Consider the following 24,202-nt stretch of genomic DNA (forward strand, 5'->3'; position numbering starts at 1 on the left):
CAAGAGGCAGAGAGGTAGAGAGCAGGATCCTACAGCCCCCCACTATTGCCTTGTTTCTCTGAGTTATCTCACCAGCCTCTTCTCATTTTAATTACAACCATAAGAACTCAAAAGAGTGGGTATGGCTATGTAGTGTTTTTGTTTGTTGTTGTTGTTTAGAAATAGCACTGTAGAGAAATTGTGTGGTTAAGGGAACTACTGAGTCTTACTCATGCAGGTGGGAGTCCACAGTGTTATCCATTGTGTGCACAGATGAGTATGCTTTCTGATGAATGAAGCAGTCTATCAGATGCTAAGGTGTAGTGGTTTGAAAGAAAATAGTAAGGCCCAGGGGAGTGGCCTTATTAGAAGGTGTGGCCTTGTTGGAGTATGACCTTGTTGAAGGAAGCCTGTCACTATGAACCAGGCTTTGAGGTCTCATATATGCTCAAGCCATGCCCAGTGAGACAGACCACTTCCTGTTGCCTGTGAGCCAAGATGTAAGAACTCTCAGCTCCTCAGCACCATGTTTGCCTGCACAATGCCTTGCTTTTCACCAAATGATAATGTGTTAAATCTCTGAACTGTAAGCCAGCCACAATTAAATGTTTTTCTTTATAAAAGTTGCTGTGGTCATGCATGATTCATATGTATGATTCATATCAATACAAACCCTAAATAAGACAAAAGTTAGTACCAGGTTCTGGGGTATTGTTGTAATAGGCCCGGCGGTGTTTTTGTTTGGAGGAATTTGGGCTTTGGGGGTTTGGGTTAGGAAAGAAGTTAAATGTCCTAAGCATTGTTTAAGAGCATAGAAGACAGAGGTGCTGAGTGATTTGAACTGTGAGGGCCTGGATCGAGAGATTTTAGAAGAAAATAATTTTAATATGTTGTCTAGAGATCATTCTTGTGATATTTTGATGAAGAATGGCTTCTTTTGCACTTGTCCAAAGAGTTTGCCTGAGACTAAAGAGTTTTGGGTTGATTCCACTGACAGAGAAAAACCTCAAAATAGCCTACCTTAGACTCTGTCCTGTGGTTATTAGTGGTCACTCTGATACAGATTTATAATGAAAAGGAGCAAGCTGAGCAATCAAGGAAAATATAAAATGTACAATTTGAGGAGTAAGGGAGCACCAGGGAGTGTAATGGAGCCAAGTCCTGTGTTCACGGAGATTAAGGAATGGAATAAAGGGAGTGGTGACCTCAGGGCAAGATCCCACTCAGCTAAGTTTCCAACTTGTGAAAAGGAATTAAAGAAAAGTTTAGAGCTGTGTATGGTGGTGTGGGGGCTGGAGCGGGGGCCTGCGATTCTGTTCTCTCCCTTCTCTCCATGCTGACTCCTCCTTACCATTTCCTCTTTCCTCCTTGTCTCCTAGTCCCTCCTATCTTCCTTTCCTATTGGCCAACAGTGCTTTATTCATTAACCATATGAGAAACATATATACAGAATGACATTTCCCATCACATACCTTAAACCTCAGCACTTGGAAGGCAGAGATTGGTGGATCTCTTGAATTTGAGGCCAGCCTGGCCTACAGATCCAGTTTCAGGACAGCCAAGCTAGGCAGTGAAGGAAGATATGGAAAACAAAGTTGGTGAAGAAGTAATTGAACTATGGGGCCATGTTCCAGCCCCAGCAAGCAGCAGAACTTGGCAGCTTCTGCCATGTGGTTCTGGGGTTAAGGATAGAAGAAAGGAGTTCTGGAACCTTCCTGCTCAACTAAGGAAAGCTGTTGAGGCCAGGTATGTGTCTGGAATGGAGGCCTAAAGAGGCCATTGCATGAAACTGAAGTTGAAGCCTGGATTGCCTTGGAGACCCCAAGATGATGGAGAACCCTGCTAAGAGAGTAGATAACAGGGAATGAAACCAGCCCAAGGGAAAGAAATGTGTTGCAATTAACAAAGCTAAACAGAATTGGAAATTTGAAGAGCATTTTAGCACCAGACACGGAGATGCCAAGTTTGGAGTTTGCCCAGCTGGTTTTCGGTCTTGTTTTGCTCCAGTATTTCTTCGCTATACTCTCCTCCCTATGTTTTGGAATGGCAATGTATATCCCTGTGCCATTATAAGTTGGAAGTATGTGATCTGATTTTTTTTTTTAATTTTATAGGGGATTACTGTTAAGAGATTGTATGAATCTCTGAAGAAACATTGGACTTTTAAACATTGTTGAGACTGTGTATGGGTACTTTTGAAGTTACATTAAATGCATTTTTTTTCACTATGATATTGTTACAAGTTTATGGGGGCCCAGGAGAGGAATGCCGTAGTTTCAATGTAAGTGGTCCCCATAATCTCATAGGAAGTGGCACCATTAGGAGGTGTGATGTTGAAATAGATATGGCCTTGTTGGAGGAAGTGTGCCATTGTGGGGCAGACTTTGAGGTCTCTTATGCTTAAGATACGACCCAGTGTCTCAGTCCACTTCCTGTTGCCTGCAAGTAAATATATGGAACTCTCAACTCCTTCTCCAGCACCACAGCCTGATGCTGCCTTGCTTTCTGCCGTGACAATAATGAACTAGATTTCTGAACTGTAAGCAATTAAATGTTTTCCTTTATAAGAGTTTCCGTGGTCATTTTACAGCAATAGAAACCCTAACAAAGACATAAGGGATTCATAGAGTAGTGAGTTGTAGACTTCCTCAGTTAAACATTTAGTAATCCATATCCCAAGAGGAATGATATCCATCATTCATACTTATTCATAAGACAACTAGGACCTTCTGTAGTTAGTTGGGAATTATTAGAGGAGGAAATGACAATCATACAAGTTTGTTACTTGCTAACTCTGGTTAGAAAGTTTGTTTGCCCAAGGATATGGAAACTGATGGCTAGATTGTGTAGGTAGCAGTCTTACTTTATAGGGTTTCCAGCTCTGATCTAATGATGTCTTAGAATATTGTGCATCTAAGATGGTCTGGAAAATGTAACTTTTATCTTTGAGATAATCAAATTTCCCTTATAACTTAAATTTACAAAGAATTTTATTTGTATCAAATATACATTAGTTATCTCAGCGTTCCCGTGTGATCAGTCTACTTTAAATTAGGTGAGATTAGGCCCTGCTTCAGTGGTCGGAGCCTTGGCTGTTGTTCCAGAGGACTGGAGAGTGTTTCCCATCACCACCTACATCAAGCTCTCAACCACCTGTGACTCCAGATTCAAGGGATCTGGTACCCTTTTCTGGCCACACACTCATACACACTAACATACTCTCACACACACACATCCTTTCACACTCACATTCACATACACATACTCACACACTCATACACTCACACCCACACACCCACACACCCACACCCACAAATAACATCAGGAGGGATTTAACAATTTCTATGAACCATGAATGGCTTTTGTAAGGCTAACTTTATTTCAAAATCTTGACTCTTAGGCAAGTGGCAGGAGTTCCTCAGATTCCCTTGTCCCTAGACAAGGACAGCATGACCTGAATCTACCAAGACAATCTACCAAGACAGCTTTCCAGATCCTTTAAAAAATACTAAAATGTTCTTGTAAATTTCCTCTTAATCACAGTCATTTTATTCTGACATAGTTACTGTTGAAAAACAATCTTTAGGAGATAGTTGACTCCAGGTCAAAGGGCTCTCAGTGGTCATTCGTCTAATGTGGTTGATGAAAATGTATCTCTGATAATTGCTCATCAGTTCAGCCTAAGTAATTCAGAGATGTGAGAGACAAGAGAATTTACCATGTGACTTATTTGTTTGTTTGCCTGCTTGCTTCCTCCCTCTTTTTTGTTTCACCATGTAGACCTGGAAGTCACTCTATAGACTGAGTAACCTTGAACTCCAAGAGATCCACCTCCCTCTGCCCCGAGTCCTGGAATTAAAAGTGTGCAACACCAGGCCCAGTTGTTTGTCTACTTCTTAACAGAGGTGTAGGTCCAGTTTTAAACTTTCAGACTTGGTCTGGTCCACCCTGTATGAAAGTTCACAGCATATTTCATTGTGGTTAAATACATATAACAATTCATCATTTTGACAGTTGATTTAGGCATCAATTAGACTGGGCCAAGGGATATCCATCTAGCTGGTAAGCATTGTTTATGAGTGGTCCTTGAGAGCACTTCTAGAAAAATTTAGCTTTTAACAGAAAACACAGTAAGAATTAACCCAGTTGGCAGGGACTGTTCAGTCCACCCAGAAGCCAGTAGCACAGAAACAGAGCAGGTGAATTCACCTTCTCTTCTGAGGACATTCAATTTTCTCTACCTGTGGACATCAGAAACTCAAGTTCTTGGGGACCCTGGGACTGACATCAGTGGCTCCCAGTTGTTCAAGACTTGGGTCTTGGACTGGAAGTTACATGATGGCCTCTGCTAGTTTTCCAGCTGTAGGTCCCACAACTTCTTAGCTTCCCTCGCCTCAGGAGCCAATTCCATGGTAAATCTACTCCTATGCAGATACTCCACTGTGTAAGATGCCCATCATAAGCTGAAAATGTAGTCAATGCCCTGAATGTCACAGCTTCACCACACAGAAACCCTGGAATGCCAGTTGTTTGCTTTGGGATCCTGAGGACCACTGGGAGTATGGCTTCCCACTGTACCCCAGCATTGGGAAAGAATATTACACCACAGATTGCTAGCCTGAGAAAAGATAGACATTCATGAATTCTAAACATGAGCTGGATGTGCTGTTTTATCTTTGCAATCCCAGTTACTCAGGAGACAGAGGCATGAGAATCTCAAGTTAGAAACTATTCTGTGTGAGAACATATTTGAGGACAGCCTGGGCAATATATTAAGACACTATTTCAAAATAAATAAAAGCTCCAAGTGTGGTTTTTGTCACAGCCCTGTGACTGGGATCTTATCTGTGAGGTGTTTATGTTTCTCTGGAGAACCCTGGATAATATACACATTTCAGCCATTTTGAAGTGTGCAGATCAGTAATGTTTGTATATTTATTGTATTGTACAACTAGGATGATCATCAAAAAGAAACCCCCATGCCAGTAACTCCTCGTTCCTCTATTCTCCAGAGTCTGCAGCTTCCAATCTGGTTTCTATTTTCATGGATTCACTGGTTCTGGGCATTTCATTAAAATGTAAACTTGCAGCTTTGTAGCATTTTCTGTCTGGTGTGCTTTCCTTCACATGATGTTTCTGAGGGGCATCCGTGTTTGTATCACATGCCAAGCGATCTTCTTATGACTAAATAATGACTAAATAGTTGCATGGGCACTGCCATATTTCAATTATTTCAAGTCACATTTTTAAAGGGAAAGTTTCTTACTATGAACCTAATTTTTTTTTTCTGTCTGAAGATCACACATAGAGAATTTTGGTTGCTCCTACAAAATTCTGCTCACTGTGGTATTTGATTTATAATCAAGGTCTAAATGTTTGTAATGCAACCCATACTCCTATTTATACTTTTCCTGTTTGGGCTCTAATTTCTGCTTATTAGTGGTATTTTCAAAGTATTAATAAGAAGCAGAATCACATATTAGTTTTACTGAAGATTAGAAACAGAAAACCATCAGCTGTTGACATAAACTCTTAGAATTTGGCTGAATCATAAAATGTCTTTAGGAGTACAATCGTAGCATTTCTAGGACCTTCCAGTTTTTGGTAATATTAGAAAACCCTTAGAGACACACTATAAAAGGGTTATCTCGGACCTTACCTACTTATATGGGAAACCAAACATTTGCAGTAGTTTCAAAATCTGTATATAGGTACCCAGTATTAGTGTCACAGTCAGATATTCAAATGCCTCCCACATTTATAATATTAACAAGACAAAAGGCATCATCAGCTTATCTTATAAAACACACATTGTTTTAAAAATGCCATAGCTGTACCTAGTATCTCATATGCAAATGTAAAAAAATATTCAAATGTTGAAGTTCTTAAAATAGATTTTGCAGTTATGGAGATAGCAAAAACAAAACATCTTAGATATGAAAATTTGACACTGTGTATAGAAATAAATGTTTGACATAGTGTTGCCAAATGTTAAATAGAACCTCACATCTTCTACTTCAAATATAGAAAATAATTTAATTGACATTGTCTTTTTTTTCTGTTAGACAGTCATACTCGTAAATTCTCAGGATTATGAATTTATGTACTGGAGCTTAAATTGGCTAGCTACACATGTAGATTTGACAGGTCTACTGTGTTTCTGTTGCTTGGACATGAATGCCTTATTTTAGTTCTATAACTTGGAAATCAAATGGTTTTCAATTTACACATTTCTTTCTGAAGTTAAGGCCTATCCTAAGCCCTCCATGGCTTTCACTCCTGATTTACCTGTAAATGAATGTCCTTAGTGTCACTTTTCAACTTCCTATGGTGTAAGCCTTTTGCTTATTTTCTCTTCTTTTCAGTCATAAATCCTGAGAGAAGTGTATATGTGAGTGTGTGTGAGGGCATACATTCATTAGTGTGTGATGAGGGGTACCTGTGCTCGAAGAGGCATTCTGGTCTATCATTCTCCATTTATTTGTTAGAGGCAGAGTCTCTGCCTGAACTTAGGCCCCATGTTTTCCCAGCTAAGCTGGAGCACAGACAACCCCAGAGGTCCTTCCCTGGACCTGGGACACAGACATATTCAGGGATTATATGAAGGAAAACAGAAGTAATGAACTCTGATGTTCCCTGCATACTGGATTTGCTTTCTTGTGTGTCCAGTTATTTTATTAATAAACTTCCCAGTTGTTCTATATAGATCAGGATGTGAGGCAATTTAAGGAAGGAAACTGGCTCACAGTTTGAGAGGGACAGTCCATTCCCAGTGGCCCACTTCCTCCAGCAAGCCTCTGTTCACCTCATGAAGGTTCTAGAACCACACTAGCCTTTCTGAATGGCTCCTAAAAGGAAACTGAGGCATTTGGTCAAGGAAGACAATGTTCATTAGCAAAATGCTGCCCAAACAGATGAGCAACTTTTGAACTCCGCATGACACTGAAACACCAGTTCCTCTAGAACATTTCCTGAAAGCTATAACCTGGCCAATCAGATTGCCCTCCCAGACCAGGGAGTGTTTTTTGCTACATTTTCTAAGGAAACCAGAAGTCAGAATCCTTGAGGTTTTCCTGGGACAAGAGTGAGTTTCCTAACCACTTTCAGGTTAATATGATTTATGGGACATTGCTTTCTCCCCAGAGAATCCAAATGCCATCCTCTAATGTCACTGCTCGAATACCATTGTATTTTGCGGTCTTGCTGTCACTGACTCTAAGGTATTAGAAGTTGTATCAGGAGTTGGGTTCCTGCTTGTAATGACCAACCACCAATGATATGATTCATATCACCAGTTCATATGATTCTGTGTTCTGTATTGTGGTGACACATAGGCTGTTATGAGATTCTGTTTCATATAGTCAAAATACTGATTTACTAGACAAATAGGAAAAACATTCCATGCCTATTTTAAAGGTATAAGTTGAAACACCTTACACAATGCATAGAGCCTTGTCATAGGCCTTGTCACACATTAGTGTCTGTGGCAACACAGGTTAGACCCAGTGTGTTCATGAACTGTGTCAGGGAATAGTAAACAGGTGAATACAGTGGCTTTTCCACTCCTGTCAGTATGCAAATACCAAGTGCCTTCTGTCTTCTTAGACTTCATTTCTGGGCCTTTCAATGCACCTCACTCCCCAGATGGTGCAAAACAGATTCTGTGTCTCCAGCAGACGGGGACATCTGAAGAAATCTCACTTTATTTTTGTTATCAAACCTTAGGAAGCACAGTGCATATCAAAGATATTTTCCGTGTTTTTAATATTTTATGTAACTGTGAAAGATAAAATTAATCTTTAGATTAATCTTTAAATTTTGTTTTAAATTAAAACATTACATGATTTTCCCCTCCCTGTCTGTCCTCCAACCCCTTTACACTCCCTACTCACTCTCAAATTCATAGTCTCTTTTTCTTTGTTACTGTTTTACACACACACACACACACACACACACACACACACACACACACACACCCTACTGTGTCCACTTAGTTCTGCTTGTATGTATGTGTTTTTATAGCTGGTCACTTGGTACTGGATAACCAATCGGGGAACTCACTGTGGGGGAAGACTAATTCTCCATCTCTCAGCTGTCATTGTTTATAGCTCTTCATCTAGGGGTTGGACTCCATGAAAGTTTCTCTGTGTTTGGACGCCAACTTGGGGTACCGTTCTTCAGATGGTAGTAATTTCAGGGATGTTGTTTCCCTGTCATGTCTAGAAGACACAATGTCAGTGTTGCAGTGCTTTTGACCCCCAGGCTTTCGCCATCTTTCTGCCATGTTCCCTTTGCCTTAGGAGCAGGGATCGTATTATAGCTGTATCTCTTGGGTACAACGTGGACATTTATCTCTGACATTGACTAGTTATGGCTCCAGTTTATAGCTCAGCAGTCCCCAGAGCTTTGTTTTGGTAGTTGGGATCTATTTGTTTTTCTTGACCCTGTTTTAAAGTTTGAGTTGTACTTGATAGTGAAATGTTCTCTTCATAAGGTGCCTCTCCACTTTTGGCCAGAAAATCAAGACAATGTGACCTCGTGACCATTATTGAAGTCACATTTCATTAATTTTATTGATGAAATTTATTTATGGTTCCTTCTATTCATTTTTTAAAAACCTTTTGATCTCTTCCTAGTAGCCTGGCCTTGCACTAGGCACAAGGCTGCAGAAGTGAACACGATTTCATTTTTTGCCCTTGAATGATTATTCTGAGGGTTTCACAGTATGACAGAGACAAACATCTGTAGTGTCCTGTAGAACTTTCCAGCTCTGCCTGAGGGTAGGGAAGGGTGTCCCTGGAGTGTCTTTCTGGGAACATGGCTGTTGTGTACTTTATTTAAGCTAGAAGCCTATATGGCCTTGAAATGTTAGTGATACAGTGCACTGTCTATACAGCCTGTACCTAATACTGAAGGACAATAGAAAAGTATCCTTGGATTTGCTGTGACTGGTGGCCTGCTGAGGGCCCCAGTTGTGTTTTTATAGCAGAATGTATTACACCAAGAGTGTCCCTTTCTCTGCCCCTTTCCCTGCAGTAGCTGAACCATAGGCTTCTCCAGCGAGGGAGGTTCAGGGTCCCTGGAATCCCTATGTGAAGCTCCCAGGACCCCATCAGAGGGTCATGAACTATAGTTTCATAAATACTGTTCTGTTTATGTGTGTTCTTGCCCCTCACCCCCAACCCAAATTTAGTTCCTAGTATTTTTCCAGGGCATGCAAAACTCAGAGCAGGAAAGACGACTTATTTCTGCATTAAATTGCAGGATTTGTTTTTGTTTTGTTTTGTTTTGTTTCCTTTTGTGTCACTGTATTAGATTATTTTAAGAAGCTCCCAGGGAATCCAGAGTTATGTCCAGGAGATTACTTTGGGAATTCACTGACTACGTTCCTCCCAGCTCAGTAAGTGGCTTCAAGAAGAAAACACCAGTGACTCGATGTCATCTGTCATGCAGTGTGATGTCTTAACTTTGGTGCTTCCCTAGATGGGAAGGTGGTACCATAATTCCCTGGGGGTGGGGCACTCAGAGGTTTGGATACCTTGAATTCGGGATCAACTGTTGTTTTAGAAATTCACTGTTGTATAAAAAAATTTCTAAGGGACTTTTTTTTTTTCTCTCTTAAACAAAACTCTAAATCTACCCTTCCAAAAATGTTTTAAGGGATCTTTTTATACCAATTCCCAAATGGTGGAAGACAAGCATGGCAGCTACAATGTCAGCTATCAGACCCTTTAAAACACTCTAGCATTGATTAGTTAATACAGTTTCCTTTCCCAGCAGTCAGGTACATATTTCAGAACCATTTGGGGGTCTTGAAACAGTTATGTCTCTCTATGTAACATCTGGGTGCTGGGAGGGGAAGACTCAAGAAGTTTCTGTTATGGCACTGTTGGGTGATGCCTCCTTGGCTCAGCAGAGGGGACAGGGTAGGGGTACAGAACATCCCCTGCTTTCACAGATCTTGGTTATGGGTACACTGCTCAAGTTCTCTTATCTCTAGTGTGAACTGAACATTACTTGGTTTGGTTTCAGATAATGGAAATCACCCAGGGACAGGTTTTAAATGACTTCATTCCTTCATTGGTCCATGTGGGGCAGGAGTCTAGACTCAGGAATGTTGGAATAAAACCTCAGTGACATGTTAGCAAAATTGGACAAGTATTAGATTCACACATCAGTGGCTGTGATCACTGTTGCTTTGTTTGTTTTAATAAACCCTAGGAGTTAGGGGGTAGGGCCATTCTAATAAGAAATCTTTTGAAATCTCTATGATAAGAATGCCTTGCATGTAGGCTATGAATTCCAGGAAACTCAAAACAATTTTTCTATGACATCTTTCCATAAAGAGTAAGATTCTTTTTCTACCTGTACATAGTTTGCTTTCATAGTGACTTTTAGAATATGAGAAAAATGTGTTCTGCTTTTTCTTATCAAGTGTAATATTCAGAAAATGGACAAGCCAGATGGGTGTTGGTCACATACCAGACATCTCAGTACTCAGGAGGCTGAGGCAGGAGGATTGGTGTGTGTGTGAGTTCAGGGCCAGCCTTAACTACACAGTTTGACCCTACCCTCCACCCAAAGGAAGGAAGGAAGGTGGGAAAGAAGGAAAGAAAAGAGAAAGAGAATAGAGGTGGTTTCTCCATCTCAAGGGCCAGAGGACATCATCCTTTTCTCACAGTGTATGGATCAGGGCACATCTCCCAAGCAGTGCCATCCAGAGGCTCCATGAAGCTGTGTAGGGTCTCCAAGGATGTTCCTGCCTCTGCCTTGAGTCTCTTTATCAAACTGCATCAGGAATGTCTGGACACAGATAACCTCGGTGCAGGGAGGCAATGCAGGCTGACTAGACCAGCGTTGTCCCTCCTCATGGAGGGTCAGGGAGATGTGTCCAGGTGTGACAGAGATTTACTTGTAGTTTCCTCTGGCACCGGGACTGTGGACCATTCAGTACAGTTTGACACATGCAAGTTTAGAGCAGGATCCCGGGGCTTCCTGAAGAGTGAGTTTGAAGTGAGGAGAGAACAGAAACTCTAGACACTAATCCGTGTTGTCATCTATTAAGTTGTTCCCTGGAAGGAGAACCTCTTGAGAGTAAACTTGTATGTCCTAGTTGTTAGTATTCAGGCTTCTGTACAGGTCAGCCTGTGGGATCCTGACAGGATACATCCTCAGCTCACACCACTTAGAGCACCACCTGTGCACATCCACTATGTTCCCTTTTAAAAAGACCCTGCCCACCTCTCTCTCTCTCTCTCTTCTCTCTCCTGACTCCACCCCCTTTCCTCTCTTCTGCTCCTGTCCCTGGAGTCTGGTCTCCCCCTTTCCCTAATTAAAACAAACAAACAAACAAACAGACAAACAAAAACCCTTTCCCTAATTAAAAAAACAAAACAAAAACAAAAACACCCTCTTCTTGAACCTTGTTGCATTCCATCTTTCTCTCAAGCTGTTCTTAAAGTACAACAGTAGTTCAATAAGATAAAGCCGTATTGCCTCTGTTTCACCATTAGAATTTTCCTGTTCTTGTGCAGTGGTTTCCTTCACCTGGGTTCTAGGTGCATTCCTCTCGAATTAGCACAAAGTTTTATGTGCTGTGACTATTTTGTGTGCATATGAAGGGGGGGGGTCATACTCCACTGTGTTCTCAAAGCTATGTAACGCTCAAAATGATCAAACCCCAGTTATAGAACACCTTTGTAGGAGGCTTCCTGCTAGTCCCCTTAACCTTCCCAACCCTCCATTGAGTTCCCCCACTCCAATACTTTTGAAGCTCATAACATGTGAATTGGATAAAGAATTGAAGGTAAACTACTGTTTGGATTTCCTAGAGATTGCAGCATACAGCCTTTCATATTTCCCAGAGGGATATTTCTTTGTTGATGTCTGCCTGGGTTTAGCTCTCTAGACTACCAACGACAATCTAACTATAAAAATTTCTGCAGGATTATTTTTTATTGGGGGGGTGGCTTAAACCTTTGATCCCCCCCCCAGTGCTGGATTACAGGTGTGCATCACCACGTCTGGTTTGTAATTACTGTCACTTCTAAGCCATAACTGATCCTAAAGGTTTTCATTTTTCTACCTTCTTTGTCTCTTTTTCTGTTTTTCATCCTAGAAGAAATGAGGTGATTTAGCCAGGGTTCTTTAAGATATTTGGGCTGTGTTCTCACATCCCAAGAAGCTTTTATGCCTTCCTGCTTGTACTGGGTTCTGGTTGTCTGCATCCTCCCTTCTGTAAGGTTTGCTCGGGTGGAGAAAGAATGGGAGGAGAAGGCTTCAGAGGATTAGGTTAGCCTGAGCTCATGGGACTCTGTGCCTGCCAAATGGCAAAAATCAAGACAAAAAAACAAAACAAACAAACAAAAAAACCAAAATAGTATTAAGTATTTTTCTTTTAATTTCCCAACCATAGTGTGAATTCTTCTTTGCCAAATGGCTTTGGGGATTTGCCTGGGACATCTGTGCCAGAGTGAGAGATTCATCTTGGCCAGACATGGCCACATATTGAAGAAGGAGCCGTTTCCAGGAAAACTCGGAGCTAAGCTTCTTAGAAATCTTCCCTTGATTGTTGGAGCCAAGCCTCGACACTTAGACCATCTGGGAAACTTTGGACTCAAGCTCTAATATCTGTTTCATACATTTCATTTCATGAGCTTTAAAATATTCTTGTTCATTTGAGATATGTATTTATTGATTTTATACATTTTGAGCAAAGCTTTTGCATATTTAGGAGCTTTAAGGAAAAGTGTACAGTTGTTATTCTTTGGACCTTGATGGTTCTCAGTGAGCCAACAGGGACACCATACTTGACCACTTGCTGTTAGCAAAAGTCTGTGAAGCTGTGTTGTTTGCAGGTGCTGAAGCTGCCCCTCCTGCCCTCCCTCTTAATAGCATGCTTTCCCTGCCCTGTGCATCTCTGTGTCCAGGAAGTGATGCAGTCTGGATATCTGCCTCTGCTCTGCTTCAACCCCATCTCTTGTGTCTTATGGCCATCAATCTATTTCTAAATGAAGACAGTGACTCCAGAGTGTTCTGTGTGTCTGGACAACCAAGGAACACATTATTTTGCTGTAGCTGTGGTTGACATCACAGTTCATTTAGTACTTTGATTTGGTGCTGTGCTTACTCCAAGTCTAAAAATGGTCCTGTGTACAGAAATAGCACTCTTGTTTGGGTTTTTGTATTTTGCTACAAATTAACTAGCTAAACCCCTTTGAACTTAGCAGTTTCTTTAGCCTTTTTTTTAGTCTTTTGGGTTATATATACATTTAAAGATTGGCTACAGTGAGTCAGTATGTTGCTGCTTGCAAGATACTGATAACAGTACTCAATTCATGATGCATCTTTCTGTGGAAATTAACACAGGCACACTCAGTAGTTAACAGTAATACTATTATATGTGCAAACTTTTTGTAGCTGATATGCATCAAGAAATGGCATTTTAAAAAACCATGTTTTTTGTTTTTTTAAATAAGTTTGGTGCTTTACTTATCCATAATTTTGGCAGTGTAATGAATGAAATTGGTTCTTGATTGTCCCTTGAAGAGAGGCAGAAAAAAAAGAAACAAAAGAAAAGAAGTTAGAGAGATCAACTTGGGTCAGCAGCCATGGGGAAGTTTCAAACCGTTGGGTTTTTATGCCGTGCTTTGGTAATTGTACAAACTCAGGTGTTTGCAATATGTGTGCAGGAGCCATCTGAAACCAGAAGAGGGCGCTGGACCCTCTGGAGCTGCAGCCTCAGGTGATTGAGGGATGGCACATAGGTTCTGGGAACCAAAGTTGGGTCCTCTGCAAGGGCCGCAAGTGTTCCTAACTGCTGAGCCATCTCTCTAGCACCTTTATATAGTCATTGTTTGTTTTATCTGATCTTTGTGCTACCAGGAGGAAAGCAGTTCCCCTTGGCAGCCTGACTTTTTTCGAATTCAGTGGTTTTCTTTGGCAGAAGTCACCTAACTTTGTAGAGATTGGAAGTCACCTGGGAGAGTCCTTTCTGTGTGGGCCTAGGGGGGAAAACTCACCCCTAGAAGATTCTGTTCTGTAGTTTCAGCTTAGTTTTCTGAGTTGAAGGATGAGGAATCCCTGAGGTATGCTACCAGTATGGGGTAAAAGAAAGTGTTCTGTTTACTCATTTTCCATTCTTAGTGGTTGAGCCATGTTTTAGTTTAGTGAGACTGACTGACCTTGTGACACAGCCAGGTAGTAGAACAATGGTTGGGCATTAGCAGCATTTAATTCAACCTCGTATGGCATCATCTACATTGACTTTGGGATCATTTTATGGCACTCTTTGTAGTGAGTTGTAAGTATTTGGGTGTTCCCTGGGTACTGGGGAATCAGCCCTAAGCCCTCTCCTTACTCTTGTTGTCTCCTAGGTTACGCTGCATCTGAACCCCATCTCCTCAGTGCACATTCACCGCAAGCCTGTTGTGTTCCTGCTCAACTCCCCACAGCCCCTGGTCTGGCATCTGAAGACAGAGAGACTGGCCACCGGTGTCCCCAGACTTTTCCTGGTAAGTGTTCAACACCCTCCCCCAAAAATGCTCCCAGTGCAAGGTGATAAGTCTTAATTTGTGCAAGACATTTTATTTCTTGAAGCAGTATTTTACTGTGTAGCTGAGACTGGCTTCAAACACTCAGTCCTTCTGCCTCAGTGAGATCATAGTTGTGTATAGAATGCCCAGTTTGCAAAGTGCTTTAAAAAAATTATTATTTTCAATGAAATGATACCAAAGGGTGTGACACTTTTATTTGAATGTGGGGGATGTTTGGATGGCATAGGAAAGAATTCCCAGGAAGCAGATGCCACATGTGCTCTGTGCAGAGTCAGGTCTCATTTACACAGTGGTGCAGGACTCCCTGCCATACTCTGTGTGGCTTGAGTCCTGGTGTCCCTTTCCGTCTTACAGCAGTAAGAGTACTGTCAAAGCTGTTGGAAGCCTCTGGTGTGTGGTCTCTGACCACAACATCCATAGCACAAACCCATTTCTGTTTGTATATTACTCTGGCCTAATTTCTGATAGGAGGAACTGTTTGTTGTCAGAGTGACACAGTGATCTCCAAGCATGAAATCAGTTGTATTTTATTTTATTCTTTAAAAAGCTGGAGCCCAGCTCTTGCAGTCTGGTCCAAATATTACCTACTATTTGTAAATCATGTCCTTTGGAGTTTGCCAAACATTCAACTCTGCTAGTTGTGAAGAAATAGATGGGTTGTTAGGATGAAATGTTTCGGGTGTGATATCATGTCTGATGAGCAGCAGGGCTGCAGCTCTGTGGTGATCTCTCACAGTCCTGTGAGGGCTTTATGCTGTCCTCACTGCAGAGCCCCAAAATCTCACTGGTAAGCAGAAACCTCTGTTAGCAGACTTATTTTGGCCCCAAGAATCGATTTTTGCCACGCCAGTGACTTTAGTACAAGCTGTTTCTTGTCACTTGCATTTGAAAGACATTTTTAACCACTTGAAGGTATCTACCAAAGAAAGTGAGGATTCATATAGCTAGTAGTTGAGTAAGTGTGTAAAATAGGAGAGTCAGGGCAGCTCTTATGGTAGTGCTGACTGTTAAATATCTACAGAAGAGATGATGGAGATAAGCTATCATTTCGCAGCTGTTGCAGCAAAAGTTGATCCAATAAGAATCTTCAACAGATGCCCCATAAATTGTTTACTATTTAGAAAAAGAAAAATTGCAGCTATGGAGAGAGGGGGAGTCCTTGGGAGTGCTTTAAGCTAGTAATCAGAATTAATCACACCAGCATGGGGCAGACAGACATTGTACGTCTGTAAATGAGAAAGAACATAGCATCTCTTGTGTCTTGGTTAGGGTTACCGTTGTTGTGAGGAAACACCTTGACTAAACCAACTTGGGGAGGAAAGGGTTTGTTTGGCTCACATCTCCATATCACTGTTCATCCCTGAAGGAAGTCAGGGCAGGAACTAAACAGGGCAGGAGCTGATGCAGAGGCCATGGAGGGTGCTGCTTTCTGTGTTGCTCCCCATAGCTTGCTCAGCCTGCTTTCTTACAGAAGAACCCAGGGCCACCAACCCAGGGATGGCATCACTCCCCATCCATCACTAACTAAGAAAATGCCCTACAGCTGGATCTGATGGAGCATTTTCTCAATTGTGGTTCTTTCCTTTCCGTATTTTTTTTTTTACTCACAATAGCCCCAGGGTAACTCCTTTTTACAGATAATTTAGAGGCTTAACAGTTGCCCAAATCACTAGGCTAATTTCCTACAGGGTTTGGATTTAAACCTAAATTGGGGCCCATTCTACAACACTTGTGCTGAAAAGCAGCCTCCATACTTAGTCACACCAGCCTTCTGTACTTGAACTTATTTGTGATAGTAAAGCATACGGCTCTTGTAAAATCATATACTCATTTGCTCTATATACTGTAGTTCATTGCTGCAGAAACTACCTGTGCATAGCTGTATAACTTGAGAAATCTAAGTTGAGGTTGGTAGCACAGACCTGTAATCCCAGCTACTCTGGATGCTGAGGCAGGAGAACTGCAAATACTGAGCTGTTTAGTAAAGTCAAAGCTGGTTTTGAAACTTAGGCCCTTAACTCAAAAAGCGAAGAGAGAACCTTTGGTTAGGTAAAACATTTGCATAACACGCACAAGGCCCCATGTTTAATTTCCAGAACCAAAAGAAAAACTTTAAATCTAGTTCTTATGCCTTGAACCTATCAGGTCCTTGGGAATTTCTGGAAAGTGGTTACCACCAAGGTAGCCAGAATAATAGCTGATAACAGAGAGCAGGGTCTCTCTGCCTAGACAGTGGCCCAGGCAGTAATTGGGAAAATTCATCTTTGCAAACCTGACTTTTCCCAGCTGTAATATGGGAATAATGACTGTCCTACCCTGTAGAAACAAACACTATCTTGACGTGAGGAAATAGCATATAAAATGTTGAGTGCCTTGCCCAATGCTGCTAAATTCACTAACATTTGCTATCCCTCTGTAATGAGCAGAGTAATGAGTACTCGGGAAGGGTTAAATCAGCATTCGTATGTAAGGTGACTATTGGATGGCTCCAGATCTAAAGTTCCCATTTCTCTGGGCTGTCGGTCCCAAGCACAGCATGGGCCACACACACTGTAGTTTTGCTTACTGTTGTTGGGTTCTTCAGTCTGCCATGCCATGGGATTTAGAGAACATTGTCTTTGTTATTATTTGTTTACTTTGTGAGCCATAAGAACTCCATCTTGACTATTAGTTGGAAATACACTAATGAAGAACTTACTTTTGGTATACAATTTAGCATCAACCTTATTTGGAGTTAATTCCATGTAAGGACATTGCAGAGGGACACTGTTGAGGCAGCTGTGGGAGAAGTCACTGACTGAAATCCTTGAACACCCAAGCCCTGCTTCCTTTGGCCTTCTGTCTGCTCATTCTCCATGGCCTTGGGTAACCAGCAAGACATCTGTTGCTCAGCCAGATCAGAGCACCACAGGTGTTTTGAGATGGTTCACAAGCTGAGGAACTCCCCCTCCTCCCAAGGCCTGTAGTGAATTAGTGTTGCTGATCAGTGTCAGAGTCCTCGTGATGACAGAAAACCAAGTGTGTTTGGTTTGTCCACCCATGAAATATTTCTCCAAGCATGTCAGCAGCACAGGCCCCACAGAAGTTGAGCCCTAAGATTACTCGGTGGGCCAAGAATGCCTTGGAGAGAGGATGGTCCCTTGACCGTCAGTTCAAGATACCTGTGTCCTCATGCCTTTGTGACACGTGATGCTGAAGGGGTTGCATGACTGGTTCCAAGGTGTCTTTTCTGGCAGAGTTATAATTCTTTAGTGGTTATTAGTTTTTCTTATGCAGGATGATGAGAAAGATTTGGGTAATGGCATCTACCTGCTAATTTAAACCAATAAGCTACGGTTGTTTTAACTGCCTAAAGCTTGTGTAGTTAGTTAGAATGGCTTATGTTACTCAGAATGTCTCATTTGCTAATTTCCTAAATATAAAATATATTTTTTCTGTTATTGTTACACTATCCGGTAGAAGCCTCTGCCTTTTGTCAACTCATCATTCCTTATTCCACAGCACAGACAAGAACTGTGTCAGGAACAGAGGGGTTGGGGGGAATTTTGTTTTCTTTGCGAATGAAGTAGCTGCTTTGTCCAGTTGCTCTGACTACCTAGCAGCTAGGAATGGATGACGTGTTTCAAGGTGCAGCTCAAGTCACATACAGGCATGTATGTGACGAAGTTGTCACAGCCTTAAAATATTTTCTGGGTAGTTCAGATAATATTCAGTAAGTAGATCAGGGTTGTCCCTGGGTACAATCAGAAAGAAAAATAATCCTGCCTCAGGGGTGCAGATTTAGCTTAGTGTGGAGCACCTGCCTAGGATGAATGAGCTCTGAGTTTAATCCCCCAAACTGCATGCAGCTGGGTGTGGTGATGTGCTGTTGTCCCAGCACTCAAGGAACATGAGAATTGGAAGGTCACCTGGGCTGCATGAGACTCTGACTCAAAAGTGTGTGAGTATTGGTGGGCACATGCTGTAATTTGAATAAACCTTTCTGTTAGGACCAGACACAAGTGACCAAAAAAGCACCTAAGATCATGAATGTTAGCACATATTAGGGAAAATCCACTAACCACGGCACTGACCACCTCTGTGGTTAAAACAGACATAAAATAACAAGTGTTGTCAGGCAGTGGAGAAATTGGAAGATTCACACATTGCTGATAGTGGGGTAACATGGTTCTTTATACAGTTACCCAAAGTCCCTGCCCACAAATTTCCAAAGCAAAGTCATTTGAAATAGCAAACAAATAAGCATAGAAGCAACTTAGATGTCCATCAGCTGATAGCCATACTGAAGCAGCTATACAGGAACTATCTTTTGACTTTAAAAAGGAAGTGCCCAATCTATACCACATCATTGATAAACCTTTAAAACATGCTTAGTGAGACATAAGCTGCATATAGTACGATTCTCTGTGCCTGAAATGACCAGACAATCTGTAGCTTCATGGCCAGGGCCAAGTGGGGGAGGAGGGTTGGACTGACACTGGTGTGAGTTCCCTTAGAAGAAAGAGTAGAGGAATTGTGTAGTGGTGAGTATAGCACACTTTTTGAGAATATAGTAAAAGCACTGGATTAGCTGGGTGGTAGTGACTCATGACTTTAAGTTCAGAACTGGGAAGGCAGAGGCAGGTGGGTCTCTTCGTTCAAGGCCAGCCTGGTTTATAGAGTGAGTTCCAGGATGGCTGAGGCTACACAAGAGAAACTCTATCTTGAAACAATATTCACCCCTCAAAAAAAAAAAATTCTGGTATATCATTTAAAGTCATTAGAAAAAACAAAACAAAAAACAAACCTGCTACAGTATTCTTTGAAAGTATCAGTTCAAGAGCTGGACATGTAGCTGTGGTAGAGTGCTGGCCTGGCATGTGCAAAGCCTGGGTTCCATTCCAAGTCCAGCTCAACTGACAAACAAGGTAACTGTACAGAAATCAATGACCAAGATTCAGCCAGTGCTGGGAGCTGGTGTGTATGCCAAGCATGTGCCCAATTGCTAAACTGTACTCTCAGCTCCAAACTAGATTTCTTAAAGATCAAGTATAGTTCTACTTTATTCCTTGCATCTATTTGAGGTGGGGTTTTTTGTATGCTTGTTTTAATCTTGTGGGCCAACAAGATAGCTCAGTGGGATAAAGGCACTTGCTGTACAAGGTTCCTCACTGAATTTGGCCCCCAGAACCCAACAAAAGGTAGATGGCAAAGAGCTGACTCCACAGAGTTGTCCTCTGACCTCCTGTTTTTATATATTATTATTGTACTATTATATTAACTATATATAAATATTATATATAATACATACTTCATGATAATTACTATTGTTAGGGTCATGTTGACCCTGCTTTGTTTGTACACTGTTTCCTTTCAGACTTAGAGTCTGACATAAGTAGAAATTTTCAAGGTGAGAGTCTTAGTGGCCTGGTATGGTGGTGCACACCCTCAACCCCATCACTTTGGAGCAGATGCAAGGAGGTCAGCGTTCAAGGGCGGCTTGCTATGTAGAGAGGTCCTGTCTTTAAAAGTAAATAAACTGTGTGTGTGTGTGTGTGTGTGTGTGTGTGTATTTATACATATGAGAGAGAGAGAGAGACTCTAGTGATCAACTCTTAACATAAAATGTATTGTCTAGAGGCCACATCTAGACTATTTAGAGTTAGCTGTTTTACAAGCTAGTTATAGAGGGAGATGGGGATATATAAGATTAGGATAGTCTCAAGGAAGAAAGCAACTTCTTTCAGTGTTATACTCTCTTGGGATTACTGTCTTGTGAATTATTTTTTCCCAGCCATTTATCATTAAAATCGGGAAAGAAAAATGTGGATATCCTTGGCAGCCAGATAGAGTGGGAGGGGTAGATGTTGGCCTCATAGTGACCAGAGTTTGCATATAAAAGTACAGGCTTTCAGTTAAAGTTGAATTTCAAATAAACACTAAATAATTTGCTTATGTAAACCTGCACAGTATTTTGGACATAATTATACTAACAAAACTGATCCCTTTTTTAAAAAAAATCTGAAAATTCAAGTTTATTTTGGTGTCCTATATGTTTTTTTCTGGTAACTCAGGTTTTTGTGTTTTAAGTTTTAACCTCCTCAGCATGAGTACTGGCGCTGGCCCCACCGCTAACTGGTTGTTCGTCACACAGGCCTCAGTTTCTGAACCTAAGATAAAGGGTTCCTATTAAGCTGTGCTCCAAAGTTCCTCCCACTTTTCAACTCTGATGCCTTGATAATGTGGCTGCTAGATACTATATCCTCATTTAATTGGAAACAGGAACTAGCAATATGAACCCTGCCCTCCTCAGCAAATCCAAGTAAATATCAAGGCATGGCAGTTGGAATAAGTGAGGGAAAACGAACTTTATTCTTTGGCTTTGGATTAAAAACAAATCAAAACTTAATCCTAATAAAAATGTAAATTAATACCAGGAACACACTGAATGTTTTAAAAACAGCTCTGCATGTCCAAAGAAGGGGGAAGGGTGGTTTAAAAAAAAAAAAAAAATCCATGTTGCCAAAAGCTGGTGTATTCCTTTCACTTAAACTGGAGGGGGTGGGGAGGCCAAGTATTTTGGGTCTCTGCCACCAAACCACAGGCAGTCCTCTGGTCCACAGTGCAGTTTGGATGCCTGACAAGACTCAATGAAAACAAGTGCTATTTGTTTTCCTGTGCCTAGTATTTAACTGGAAATCAAAAGGCTAAATTTTCAATCAGTGGCTAAACAACCCCAGATGTGAGCAACTCTGCCGCTCTGAGAAGGGCAGTGCAGCCTCACACAGCGCATGCCTTGCATTTACCTTTTCACAAAGCTAAGCCATGTGTAACCGAGGGTTGCCAGATCCAGAAATGCCCAGAGAATAACTCAGACAGCCAAGCTTACATGTGGAGGAGGGAACTTAAAAATAAACAGCAAAAGCACCAAACCTCTGTGTTCTGTTGTATTGCATTTAAAAAAAAAAGAAATCTGGATTGGAGGGGAAAAAAAAAAAAAGCAAAAATCACCCTTATAGCATCACTCTGGCAGCTCGGCCCCCATACTTGAAAACCCTCAAGATTAGCATACCTTCCATGATGTTTTATGTATGAACCGTGTGCTTGAGTCGAATGACCCATGGAGAATTCAGAGACTGACACGTGAGTCACTGGCCTTCAAGGAGCTCTCTGCTGTTCAGCAGAGCTAGCTAGGAAACTGGGAGTTGGGGTTCAGCATAAAAATGTACCCCTTTTTGGATCCCAGAAGTTGGAGAAAATGAGAAAATGCAGCTGAGGCAGCAGCCTCCTTGAAGCTGGCGTGCTGGAACAGCAGATGACTTGAGGAGCTGTAAACAAACACAGCTTTCTGCACAGCCAGAGGTGTCACCCCTGTATCCTAGGGGGTCTGACTGTACCATTCCCCGGTGAGGTCTTTCCCCAGATAAGTTTCCTTTTGAAAGCAGATTAAATAAACATTTCCAGATTGGTGGTGGTTCTTTTCAGTATCTCTGCTGGAATGACTCATTGTGTCCTGAGGATGTTCCAAGTGGTTGTGTACCATGCATTTCTCTTCAAGAGGCTGCTTATCTGTTGGTTTTGTGGCTTTGTCCCTAAAAGCCTTAATTATATAGGGCCTGATCCTTTCATGAGCTGGGGTCAGTCAACTACCACATTTCCTAGGAATGAGTTTCTGCCCCCTTTGTGGTAAAGAGCTCTTCCTAAATGTTACTGTGGCACTTAGAACACTGGGGAAAGTCCAACTGGTAAACTTGGTCCAGAGAGAGTTTATAGAAGCCTCCTATGATTTATCCTAACAGGCAGGGCAAGGCGGTGAATGCTACCACTGCATGAGTGGCCCAGAGCCCTGTTTCATCCTCTAGTAGTTTTCTGAGGCAGACATCCTATCCAGGAGGACTCGCACCAGTGTGGACTTTTCCTGGCTCTGATGATGTGTTGTGTGTCATGTCTGCGTGTAGACACAGCCCCAGCCCTGTGAAGGCTTTCCTTTCATTCAACAAATTGAGGTTAAGTAAACTTGACTACATTGAAAGAAAGATTGGTTTTTCCTTGTGTCATCCAAGGAAGTTCTTTCAAGCTTTGGAATAAAGCTAACCTGGTGATCTGATGTACCTACCCTTCCCAAACTTTGGGTAGTTGTTTCAAATGTTAGTCTCTGGTGCTGTGGGTAGCATGGTGGATGACCTCCAGAGAGCTATTTGGTGAGAAAATGAGTGTTTTGTTAAGGGAAGTTGCAGAATGTTTTATTTTCATATAATGGAGGAGTGAAAAAAACAAAATAAACCCAAAAGCCTATCTCCCAGGAGGCTCTGGGACACTGATGTGAAAGCACTCAGACATGCCTGGGTATAGACAGTGATGTGGTGAGGTTCCCATAGCTTCCTACACAGCCCATCTCAGGGAAGGACTGCAGAATGGCCTGAGTTCTTTCTGATTACAGACTGTCCAGTTTATTTGAGATAATGTCTTTTGGGAATCTCAGATCCTTATCTGGCTTAGAAGTAACTCTTATTACATCTATGTCTGGGCAGCATTTGTATTCTAAACCCCGCTTTTACTGTTGTTTTCTAAAACCTGATTCTAGATGGCCTGGCATCTGTATTTCAGATATGAACTGCTCATGATGCCATGATGGGGAGTCATCATTATACCGTTGGGATTGGATTGACAGTCAAAGCCAGAGGCTCATGTGCCTGCCGTCCCTGGCAAAAGCCCATAGTGATGATAAACCATTTGATCTCTAGTCCCTTTATCTTCTTTATTCTTGAGAAAGAGTTCTTAGGTTTCTAGAGTGCCAGGGGATATAGTTCAGCATCACTTGAATGCAAGCAAAATAAATCCCTTTCTAGAAGTTTGGATAAAAAGCTAAGGTTCTGCCCAAGTGAGGGACAAAGCATGAACTTCAAGGTTGGTCACACAGCCCTGATGGGGGATGCCCTTCTGTATAGCAGTTTCTCTTATTGGTTGATGATTAAAACACTGTTTGACCAATAGAGACAGGAAGATAGGTGGGATTAGGAGATGAGAATTCTGGGAAAGGTAGGCAGAGGGAGGCCATGGGGAGACACCAGGCAGAGACCAGGAGGATAGGATGTACCAGGCGTTCGCTGCTAAGATAAGGTCATGTAGAAATACATAGATTAGTAGTTATGGGTGAATAATTAAGCTTGCCAATAAGAAGCCTAAGCCATCATCCAATAGTTTATAAATTAATTTATGTCTCTGTGTGACTATTTGGGACAAATCAGCTGCTGGACCAAGCTGGAAAGAATAACTCCAGCCACACAGTCCTTGCAACCTGTCTGGAGGATATACATGCATGAGTATATGTAAACAGTGTGCACTGGGTGTTGATTCAAAGTAGTTACATGTATTACTTTTAGTCTTTGTACCATTATTCTTATCATAAAATTCTTTATTTTACCATACAATGCAGAGTTTTTTTAAAGGTAATTTTCATGCAGGTATCATTTGTTTTTATTTTTAAGATGAGGAAATTAAGGCAAAGAGGTTAACCTGTGTGTGGACAGACAGCTCCTGGATGGTGGTTATAACTCATAAAATGTCAAGAACTTGTCTGAGTGTTAGTAATAATACTCTTCAGAATAGTGAACTAGGGCCTTGTTGGGGAAAGCCACAATGCCTGATGGGAGGACAGAACTATGATGTCATCTGTAACTCAAGCGTGA

The 24,202-nt window shown here is 41.6% G+C and overlaps 1 protein-coding gene across 1 annotated transcript in view; it reads left to right on the forward strand.

Moving 5' to 3' along the window:
- Tgfbr3 (transforming growth factor beta receptor 3) overlaps window positions 1-24,202 on the forward strand; it is a 150,378-nt gene that overhangs the window by 71,339 nt on the left and 54,837 nt on the right. The window contains exon 3 of the mRNA XM_051198460.1: window positions 14,355-14,492. Within this exon, the coding sequence (XP_051054417.1) occupies window positions 14,355-14,492 (138 nt within the window). The remainder of the gene's footprint in view (window positions 1-14,354; window positions 14,493-24,202) is intronic.

Source organism: Phodopus roborovskii, unplaced genomic scaffold, assembly GCF_943737965.1.
Source record: "Phodopus roborovskii unplaced genomic scaffold, PHOROB, whole genome shotgun sequence".
Lineage (NCBI taxonomy): Eukaryota > Metazoa > Chordata > Mammalia > Rodentia > Cricetidae > Phodopus > Phodopus roborovskii.